This window comes from Melanerpes formicivorus, unplaced genomic scaffold, assembly GCF_026170545.1.
Source record: "Melanerpes formicivorus ecotype bairdi unplaced genomic scaffold, bMelFor1.0.p_v2 SCAF_19, whole genome shotgun sequence".
NCBI lineage: Eukaryota > Metazoa > Chordata > Aves > Piciformes > Picidae > Melanerpes > Melanerpes formicivorus.
Window position 1 is genome coordinate 13319294 of NW_027142371.1, and position 10906 is coordinate 13330199.

The window sequence follows — 10906 nt, forward strand, 5'->3', positions numbered from 1 at the left end:
CCTGCTGCATCCCCTGCTTTAAGGGCTGCACATCTCCCCCAAACCTAGGTTCACACAGGCTGTCCCCAGCAGCGGCACAGCATCAAGATGTCCGCGTCACAAGGGCTGCAGCAACAGCCGCCCTCGTTCCAGCCACGGACAAGTTTAGAGGACAAAGCCTGAGCTTATCGCCGGGCTCGCCGCCCTCGCAAGCTCGGCGCACGTCAGCCGCGGGTGCGCGGCCGCAGCCGGCAGAGACACGCAGCAGGCAGAGACACGCAGCAGAGCTGACAGCGACACAAACCCGCTGGGGCTCTCGGGACAATCGCTGCCTTCGCCACAGCTGAGAGCTGCAGCCAGCCCCCGAGATGTCCTGTCATCCCTAAAACTCATTCCCGGCACCCAGGCAGCCTGCTGCCGAGCGGCCGGGAGGCTGCCAGAGACGCTTTGCAGAGTCCCTCCAGCCCGGTGACCGCTGATGCTCCCTGGGAAGGAGGGGTTTGGGGTGGGTCAAGGATTTGAGGTGTCCTTGCAGAGGCTGAGGGCATCCTTTGCTTTTGTGCTGCTGCTTTGCACCACGAATCATGAGAATAAGAAGCCCTCAGCTGCCCTGACTTTCCCCCCGTGGTCACAAAAAGGCACAAATCATCCTACGGCCCCAAATGCACTCAAAGCTGGAGACGTTTCTCTTCACAAGGTGGGGGGGGAGGGGGAAGCTGAATTAGGTTTAAATCCTCTGCAAAGTTAAATCTTCATAAAACCGTTTCCATCATCGTGTGCCCTGCTGAGAGAAACTTTGCCCCCTGAAAAACACAAAGAGACAGGACAGGTGAGTCTGTGAGCATCCAAACCAACGGCCAGCAGCTGTCTGCTAGGCGAGGGGAGCAAGCTGCTCTGCAGCATGGCAGCCAGCCTGGGCCTGGCTGCGTCCCTGGGCCTGGCTGCATCCCTCTGCTTCCCGCAGCCCCAGAGAGAAACGCAAGGAGAGAAGGACCCTAGAACCACCGCGGGCACAGCAGATGCAAACCGCAGATGGGCAGAGAAGGAAGTTAACCTGCCAGGGCTCCTCAGCTCTCTGCTTACTAGCAGGATGCGAGGGGTTATCTCAGTCCTGCCCGCGGCAGGGACAGGATGGGCTGGATCTCTTCCCGTCCTAGTCCCTGCTCAGCCCCCTAGGGAGGGAATAGAGCTGGACAAGAGAGCTCAGGGCAGGAGAAAAAGCATCAGGCACACATTAAGAAGGAGCTCCTTGCCTATCTCCACAGGGTGGGCTGTCTGGCGGGGGGGGGGGGGGGGAAGGCATCATTGGGCTGACGAAGCCCCGGGCTGCCAGAAGGCGAGGACCGCCGGGGGACTGGGGTAGGGGGGGGTTGGTGTGGGTATCGCGGGCTGCGGTGCCTGCCGGTGCCGCTAATCACCCCTGATTGCCTGCACCGGGCGGGGATGGGGGTGAGAGTGAGCATGGGGATAGGGATGAGGGTGGGAAGAATGTAGGGAATGGGTATGGGAGTAAGGATGAGGGTGAAGATGGTGAGAATGGCTCTGAGGTTGAGAAATAACTGAACACCCTCAGAAAATGAGAGAAACGTGGCTACTGTGGGGGCAGCCACCTCATCATAATGCCCCCCACACCATCCACAGCACCACACATCCCTGTCCCCCCACAGAATAAACCCCACAACTCCACTGTGTTCTCCTTTTAGAGGCTGCCTGGGAAAACACCCAAAATCTTGTTTTCTCCAGCAAAGGACATCAGCCCCCTTCCCCCCCCCCCCCCCCCCCCCCCCCCCCCCACTGCCTGCAACCCCCTCCCTGGTACCGCATTGCGGAGCTGCCCATTGCCTTCAGGAGAAGTTTCTCCAGCCCTGGCCGGGCAGAGGAAGGGGATTCCCAAGTCTTACCAGGGTCTGACATGATTTGAGGACAATATGAGGAGGTCCATGGGAATATCTGCTATGTCTGGCCTCCAGGAGTGCTACCAGGGGTCCCCCCCTCCATCTTCATCCTCGCCGTGCAGTGGCAGTGAGTGGACAGCAAGTTACTCGTTGTGGCTTTTAAATGGGTGGAATTCGAGGTGATTTTGATCCTGGGTGTGGAGCATGGGGCTGCTCCCTGCTGAGAATCCAAACTGCCCCTTTGGCAGGGATCAGCCCCACAATCCACACCTGTGGACAGGGTGGAGAGGGTCTGGTTCAAATCAAGGAATTCCCCCACCTTCTGATTTCATTGATTCCCCACACTAAGGATTATTTTCCCCTCCCTCACAAACCCAAAAACCTTGGGGTACAAACTCCACCTACCCTTGGAGTCTGAGAACTATGGGGTAAAGCTAGATTGGGAGAGAGGGGTGGAAAATACCCTATCCACCCCCACGGGACGACCTCTTCCCAAAATACACACGTTCTACCTCTGACAAACAGCTCCATCTACCATTGGTGACAACCCAGAGCTGCCCCTCCATCACTACCACTGCTATCCCCTCGAAGCATACAACCCCAGAGCTGCCCCTCCATCACCACCACCCCTACCCCCTCGATGAATACAACCCAGAGCTGCCCCTCCATCACCACCACCCCTACCCCCTCGATGAATACAACCCAGAGCTGCCCCTCCATCACCACCACCCCTACCCCCTCGATGAATACAACCCAGAGCTGCCCCTCCATCACCACCACCCCTACCCCCTCGATGAATACAACCCCAGAGCTGCCCCTCCATCACCACCACCCCTACCCCTTGGAAGCATACAACCCCAGAGCTGCCCCTCCATCACCATTACTGCTACCCCCTCGATGAATACAACCCCGAGGTGCTCTTCCATCACCACCACCGCTACCCCCTCGATGCAAGCGAGCATGGGGAGGATGCACCTCCCTCTGCCCCCGAGGAAGATGAACCTCCCTCTGCCCCCGGCGAGGGCGAACCTCCCTCTGCCCCTGCCCATCTCCTCCGAGCCCCGCCCCCACGAACCAAACCAGCCTCACTCGTCGACTATGTTGTCTTTTATTGTTCGATATATTTATGTACCACATTATATGTTAAAGGTAGAGGGTTGGTTGTTCGTTTCTCTGGGTTTTGTGTTTTTTTTTACTTTTTCAGATATACATTATCTTTGCGTTTTGTTTTTGTGTTTGTTTTTCATCTTATTTACCACAAGGACACCACACGCACATCGGAAACAGCTCCACGGATCTGGTAAAGATTGCACAGAATGAGTTGCGTCGGAGTTTCGTTCCTGTATCCTGAACGACGTCAAATCCAACAAATATAATATTTAGTTGCTTTTGTTTGTTTGTTTGTTTGTTTCATTCGTTTGACTTTTCGTCATGTAGAAAGGACGACAACGATGAAAGTCACCGAGAAGCGGGGCTCCGGCTCTGTGATTTCAAAGCTCGTCGGTGGGAAGTCGCCCGTCCCTCGGTGTGGCTTGGGGCGGAAGAATGAAGCAGTCCTGACATGGACGTGACTGAGATGTAAACATTGCAGCTGACCGGCATCGCTGCTCAGCAAGCCGCTGGTTCGGACTCGTTGGGGCTGGTCATACAATCTGGGTCTCACCTCCATCCGTCTCACAGTGGGTAAAAAACGAAGGTCCCTGCTCCCAGCGCCCAGGGCTGGGTGTGCTCCCGTCGGTGAGCCCAATCCCATCGGATCGGCAGCTGTGTTTCAGCTCCTGAAACACTGATTTGCATATCTGTGAGGAGTAGTGAAAGCTGCGACTGCTTCCCAACGGGGCCGTTCGCGGCGGGGGTTGGGAGGGGGGGGGGGGGGGGGGGGAGGGAAAGGGGCAAGCTTCAGGCAACGAGTGAGGAGATAGGGGCAGGGCACCTCATCATTTCCTTCCAAAAAAATCTCTGAATAACACAAAAATAGATTTAAATCTTTGCTCGGTTAAAATGACAGCAGGACCAACCTGCCTGCCTCTTCTCTTTTCCTTTAACTGGCAGCTTCTATGAGATAGAATTTGTTGGATGCATGTAACGAAAATAATGACTCTTTCCATCAAAGGGATGCAGAATTATTTGGCTATGCAGATGTTCGATGCAATTCTCTCCCTGCAGCCACCTCTGGCCCCTCCTTAATCTTCAGCGTTGGTTCTGAAGGCCTCTATGAGGCCTTCTAAAGAGTGGATGAACCCAGAGACACTGCAGATGCCACCTATGACAAAAATAGCCACATCAAAGAAGACATGGTGCCACAGGAGCTTCCTCCACAAGAGTTTGAGGTGGAAAAGACTGGGGAGCAGGAAGCAGAGCCCTGCGCCTGTGAGGCTCCCGGTAAGACCCATCAAGAGGGCGAAATGTGGGACGTAGATAGCCATGAGCAGGGTGAAAACTACCAGGGCACATCTGAGGGTGAGCCCCCAGGATTTGAGCCTCCCATCCCCCCCATAGCAGTTGGGGAAGAAGGCCCTGTTTCCATCTTGGAAAAGGGACCTCTCCAGGACTTCCACAGCTGCAAAGAACGGCAAGGGGTACGAGAGCAAGGCTTTGGCCACCAAGAAAATGTTGACTACTGCCCTAATGGTGGATGGCAAGTTGTCTGTAATGACCTCCTTGGTCTCATCAGCCCAGGTCAGATAGGCAACCAAGGCAAAGAGTCCCTTAAGGATGCAAGCCGCAATGTGAGTCCAGTTCATCATGCAATGAAACTCCTTGGGATTCTGCATGTTCCCCTCCAAGGAAGGCAGAAAGATCTGGGAGGTGTAGCTGAAGACGATGATGCCAATGGAGATGGGAAACTTCTTCACATCGATGTAAAACTTGACTTTGTCCCAGGCCCAGTCGCGTGCCCTGGAGAGGCAGTAGGCGATCACCAAGATGTTGATGACAAAGTGAGCTAAGGTGCAGAGCAAGCTGAACTTGGAGACCGCCTTCAGGTTCTTCAAGAACGCGCAAGGCAGCAGCACTGCCGTGGCAATGATGGACCACGACTTCTGCGAGACGGGCAGGTTGGGGAAGCTGTTGTACATCAGGTTCCCGCTCACCACCACGTAGAGGATGCAGGTCATGACCAGTTCAATGATCTGAGCCACGTTTACGACCCTGCCCCCGAGGGTGGGGAAGCGAGGTGCGCAGCACGCGTTCGCGATGTCCACGTAGGAGTCTCTCACCCTGACTATCTCCCCGTCCTCGTTCTCTTCGTAAAGACAGGCAATGAGGATTTTCCCAGTGTAGCAGCAAACCACCGCGGCAAAAATGATTAAAAAGAGTCCTAGGTATCCACCGTGGAGGATGGCATAGGGCAGGCCCAGCACAAACATCCCCTGGAAGAAACAAAATGGAAACCGCGTTGCTGGGCTGACGGAGGCGCCCCGGGCGGGCGCCTGGGCGCACGCAGCCGCAGTCGGTCACGTCGCGCTGGCTGCCTCGCTCGTGGCTCCATCACACCCACGCAGCCGGGCACACAGTCACGCCACGCGATCGCAGCCACACGCCATGTCACCCCCCACCAGCCCCCCCCCCTTCTCTCTGACGTGCCACCCCCGCAGCCATCGCACCCGTGCCGTCGCACCCGCAGAATCTCACCCCCGAGCGCTCAGAACAAGCTACCGCGGGTTTGGCACCCAAGCTTCACCCCAAGATCTACCCTCTCCATCCCCAGCCAGACCCCCAGAGACAGGGACCCCTGAAGGAGACAGCCTGGGGCCACCTCAGTGCATCCCCCTTGACCACCTGGGCGTCCCCCAGGGTCCTCTCCTCGTACCCTGCTCCATGTGCTGGGGCAGCCCAAAGGGGACACCCCAGTCTGGCCCCACAAGACTTGGGGCCCAGCGTCCTCCCCCACCCCCTAGCCCTGCACTGTGGGTTTGGGGTTTCTTCCTTTCCTTTTTGGCTATTTTTTTCTGGGTTTTTTTCCCTTTTTTTTCCTGTTTTTTCCCCATTTCCCCCCCCAGTTTTCTCTGTCATTCCCTTATTTTTTTCTTTCTACCCCCCTTTTATTTCCCGGTTTTCTCTCTTCCCTCTGTTTTGAAGGTTTGGTGGTTTAGGGTTGGGTTTGGGTTTGGGGTTTTTTTTTTCTCTTTTTCCCCGTTATCCCTGAAGTGGCTTTGGGATCATCCCAGGGCTGATGGCAAAACAGGTGCAGGGCTGGGACCAGAGCCGGGAGCAGGACCAGGATCAGGGAATGGGACCAGGTGAGGGTAGTGGGGCCGGGAGCAGGGAGCCAGAAGTGCTCCCCGGTGCCCGGCGGTAGCAGCGCGGTAGCGGCCTTACCTGGATGGCGTTGGTGACATTCCAGCCTGCCTCCCAGGCCGTGATCTTGGGCTTTCCCTGCCCGGAGAGCTCCGAGCAGACTCCAGCCTCCTTGGAGGCGGAGGGCGGCAGAGGCCCGGTGCCGTCCCGCTGGTAATGGATGTCCCCTTCTAGGGGACTCTCGCCCCCTTCCTCGCCACCCTCGGACTTCAGGATGTCCATCTGCAGCCCCTGCCTATGCTCCATGTCCAGGTCGTCGCAGTGAGCGAACCCCACCGCCTCCTCGTCGGTGGCCGCCTGGAAGCCCATCCTGGCGAACATGCCGCTCATCTTCGCCTGGGACTTGTTGGAGACCGAGGTGGCCACGTTGGACAGCTTGCTGCGCAGGAGGGTGGCCATGGTGGCTGGCTGGCCGGCTCCGCTGCTGAGACAGCCTTAGGGACGGAGAGACCCGACGGGGCACGGGGGATCGGCGGGGCGGCGGCCGGGACGGCAGCGCCTGGCGAGGGGCGGCTGCGAGCTTTGGGGAGGGGGAGGCTGCTCCGAGCCGCTACCTCCGCGTCCTAGCGCAGTGCGGGCGGGTCCTGGCCGGGGTGCCCAGGGGCATGACACCGCTGCAGGGGAGCTGCGGGCCCGCACGCCCCGCCGCCCGCTCCGCGCTGCTCCGCGGTGGGACCGGGTTGGAAGAGGGAGGTGGGGGGCTATAGTCGGGTCGGGGATGGGGAAGGGGACGGGGAGGTTGTCAGCAGCTGGCGGCTCTCAGCAGACGGGCGGCGAAACAAGCCCCTGGCAGAGCTCGTCGCGTCTCCATCGCAGTGCGCCCACCTCGCGGAGAGAGAAGAGGGAGAGGGGAGAGAATTGCTGCATTTCTGGGGGAGGTACCAGCCTCCTCGGCCAAGCCCAGCCTTCCCCCCCTGCCCTTCCCCTCCCCGCCCCACCCACGCCCGCCGGGCCTCGCCAGCAGCACCGCAGAGCAGACCCCCCCTCCTGCCCCCGACAGCCGCGCACCGGTTCCGCATCCCCTGCGCTGTCCGCCCTGCCTAACACTCTGCCCCACACCCTGCCCCACACCTGGCAGCCAGCTTCTTCCCCACAGTGAAGCAACAACAAAAACCCGTTGAAGAGGCAGACAAACGGCTCTCGACAGTTCCTTAACGGAATTTTCCTTCCCGCACCCTCTCCTTTTGCTTTTTTCTCCCCTCAAAAACGTGCGGCCCCACGGGAGGCCGGGGGCAGCAGTGGGGACAGAGAATCTCAGAGCAGAGCGGGGCGTGGAAATCCACGCAGAGGGAACACGGGCTTGGCCGTCTGAAACGACTCTTATGATCTGAGGGCTCCAAAATCGGAGGGAAACTGGTTCCCGGTGCCAAGAGGGTCTCACAGCCTGAGAGACAGCACCGGTGCCCCGCGGAACGGCCCCGACACCGCTCTGGGGGCTGCGGGATCCCGCACCCCCGGGGATGCTGGGCGCAGGCTCCTGCTCCCGGTTCTCACCACCCAGTGCAGAAATCCTCCTTTCTCTATTCAAAATGTCAGTATTCTCGTTGCGCTGCCGAACGCTTGGGCTTGAACCGTCGCGAAAAACCTTCGCGCTGTTTGTTTAAGGGAGCGAGAAACGGCAACGAGAAATGCCCGTCCTGTGCCGGGGCAGAGCCAAGGACGGTGGCAAAGAGGAGCGCTGGCTTTTCGAGGAGGTGTGTGGGAGGGTAAATCCCCTCTGCTGCTGAAGGAGGTGGGGGGAGGGGGGGGGGGGGGCGTTGGAATCGTTGTTTTATGAAATAGGTAGCTGTTATTCGTTAAAAAAAATAAAAGAAAAAAGGGGAAAAAAAGGAAGAAAAAAACCGAAAAAGGTGGAGATCTGCGTTTCCTTTTGTTTGGAACGTGGAAAAAAAAAGCCACGAACACACACACAAAATAATGAAACAAACAATAAACCAAAAACCCAAACCAAAATACACATCAAATGTTAAAAATAAATAAATAAAGAGAAAGAGGATTTGATTTAATTTCAGTTTTCTTTTTAAACTACAGATGGGTAGAAAATAGCAGCGCGGAATTATGCCTTAATACCGTTGGAATCAGATGATCTTTAAAGTCCCTGCCAACCCAAACCGTTCCGTGATCGTTGGGAGGAGAGTGCTGCAGGTGGGATGCGGCACTGAGCTGAGGTGGGAAACGAAACCCCCCTCCCCCCCCCCCCCCCCAACGTCTCCTGGGGGGGCAAAAAAAATCCCGACCTTAAACATCCTTTTTCTTTTCTTTCCTCCCAGAAATCGAAAGGAAATTGGGTGCAAAGAGACTGAAATGCATCCCCCCCAAAAAAAAAACTAATTAAAGCACCTAAGGGGGTGTCTCGACCGCAGCTCCAAGCGTGGTGGGGGGGGGGATGCTTGCGGCAAATAGTAGCCCCCCGCAAAAGTGAGGCTTTTTGATAGCAAGCGCTGCTGTGCGAGGGGAGGCAGGCGGCTCAGCGCGGCGCATCCTTGGCTGCGCGCAGGAATTAGTACATGTCACTGCACAAATAGGTCGAGAAAGCCAAGCCGGGCAGATTTCGCCCCGGGTTGAGCAGCGTCCTGCCCCCACCAAGGTGCTGGGGGGCCGAGATTTAACCGGTCGTGAGGGATGAAAATGAATGGAAGAGGGACGCGGGGGACTTGAGCTGTCACCGCTGCCCGGGGCTGCCGCAGCAGTCGTCTCACCTCTTTACAGCGCTGGAAAACGGCTGCCACGCTGGACACCTCTGGGGGTCAGTTCAACCATTCTTATTTATTTATTTATTTATTTATTTATTTCAATGCAATTATTTTACCAGAAGAGAAGTTCCTTATGAAAGAAGCTGCAAAGGACACCGATTTCTGGAGGCTGCAGGGGGCATCAGGGAGGAAGAAACGAAAATTCACCCAGACCGCTGTCTGGCGCGTGAATGTTTCCTAAAATAGCCCTGACACATCCCCCCCTCCTGTCCTGATAACCATCAAACCCCCGCCCTGCCCCGGCTGGGAGCCACAGCCCCCGGCCAGCCCCAGCACGACCCCGCCGGGGCAATGTGCCGTATTTTCCCCCACCTGCTTCAGCATTTCTCGATGCTGGGGATGGGAAGGGGGTCCTCGGCCACTGGTGTCACACCAGAGGTGGTGGAGACGGGCTTTGGTCTGCTCGTCGAGCATCCAACGTATTAGGGGTGTGCTGGGCTCGGGAGAAACCTCTTAAGAAAACCAACTGACAACAATGAAAAAATCCTCAACAAACAAAACCACACCAGATTGGAAAAAGAAAAACCAACCAACCAAACCAAACCAAAATTCAAACAAAAAAGACATCCGCAGAGCACAGGGAGCTTGAAAATCCTCAGAGCGGTGCGTCCCGGGGCAGGGCTCTTGCTCGGACTGTGGGACCCCAACACGGACCTAGACCACTTTTCCAGGCGGGGATGCTCTGGGGCTGGGGGTCTTTTTCCCTCCTGCTGGATTCCACAGTGCCCGAGAGACCCTCACCTAAACCCCGCGGCGGAGCCCCGGCTGCCTGCTCCGCCTCGGCGGACAGCGAAGAGATAAGGAACTGAAGGTGCAGGAGAGGCAGGGGATGTGCGCGGATGCCGAGGGGTGCCGGGGTGCTGAGGAGTTCAGAGGCTGCAGGCGTTCGAGGAGTACAGGAGCTGAGGAGTGGGGGTGCCGGGCATGCCTCCATACCCACACGGTAACCCCTCGGCCAGTTCTAACACCGGGAAGCACAGTCGGCACCCACCGAGCCCCACCGCGACTGGCGGGGAGCCCTCGGAACCACCCCCCGCAGCACCCTGCCTTGTTCCAGGTTTGGAACATCCCCCCACGGGATCCCTCTGCCCCGGGCGGGGGGTGGGAGGGCAGCTCGTTCTTGCCCCTTTTCCAAAGGAGGGATAATAAGACTTTCTGTAGCAGCAGCTGGGGATAAAACACACGCACGTACACATACACACACGCGAATTTCTACCGGCGGCTAGAAGCGGGGATAAAGCCCAAGGAAGGGAAGGGGGCGAGAGGAGGGGGGAAATAGGAGGAAGAAGAAGAGGAAGAGAAGAAAGCAAAGCCCGGAGAGTTGAAGAGAAGGATCGGGGCATTTACCTCGGCTTCTCTCCCCATCGCCGCCCGCAGGGAGCCGCGCCGCCGGGAGTCGGAGTGGAGGGAGCAAGGGGCGCAGGAGGGATGTGGTGGGATGCTGGGATGGATGGAGGGATGGAGGAATGGATGGAGGCAGCGTCACTCCTGGGCTCCCCCTAACTCCTTATTAACCAAAGTAGGATACCGGTGCCAAACCTTATCCAAAGGTTAGGGGCTCTCGGGGGGGCGTTTGAGCTGCAAATCGTTTCAGATTAAGCTAAAAGGAGAAGGCGAGACTGCAGACGAGCCCTCCACTCTGCCCGGGGCTGGCGCTAGTGTTTCTGGCAGTGCCTGCTTCCTCTGCAGCTGCTCCCTGGAGCGGTCGGAGGGTCTCGTTCCCCCACTGGCAGCACTGGTAGGAAAAGAGCTGGCCCAGACCCCCCCTATCCTCCCCAGACCCTGACAGATCCAGCCAGCAGAGTGACTGTGCCTTATCTCTGCAAAGCAGGCTCGAGGGGTTGTGACTGGGTCTTCTGATTAATAAACTGAGGGGAAAGAGCAATTCACGCTCAAAAATCATTTAAGGAAAGCAGGAAAGGCTGGCCCCGGGTGGGCTGCCTTTCACCAGCCTTCACCTACAGCCTCTTCCAGGCTACT

The 10906-nt window shown here is 57.6% G+C and overlaps 1 protein-coding gene across 4 annotated transcripts; it reads right to left on the reverse strand.

Moving 5' to 3' along the window:
• Positions 1-2971: 2971 nt before the first annotated feature.
• Positions 2972-10658, reverse strand: SLC32A1 (solute carrier family 32 member 1). 4 transcript variants are annotated; one of them, XM_068150122.1, is made up of 4 exons: positions 10455-10658; positions 9239-9359; positions 6195-6998; positions 2972-5245 (listed from the first exon to the last, which is right to left on the reverse strand). In XM_068150122.1, the coding sequence occupies exons 3-4, from the start codon at positions 6570-6572 to the stop codon at positions 4058-4060; spliced, it is 1566 nt and encodes a 521-aa protein (XP_068006223.1). In that variant the 5' UTR covers positions 6573-6998; positions 9239-9359; positions 10455-10658; the 3' UTR covers positions 2972-4057. The 4 variants fall into 4 exon arrangements, with proteins under 4 accessions (XP_068006223.1, XP_068006221.1, XP_068006220.1 ...); XM_068150120.1 differs by having other exon boundaries at positions 9239-9392; positions 10274-10658; XM_068150119.1 differs by lacking the exon at positions 10455-10658 and adding an exon at positions 10274-10307 and having other exon boundaries at positions 9239-9828.
• Between the last annotated feature and the right edge of the window lie 248 nt (positions 10659-10906).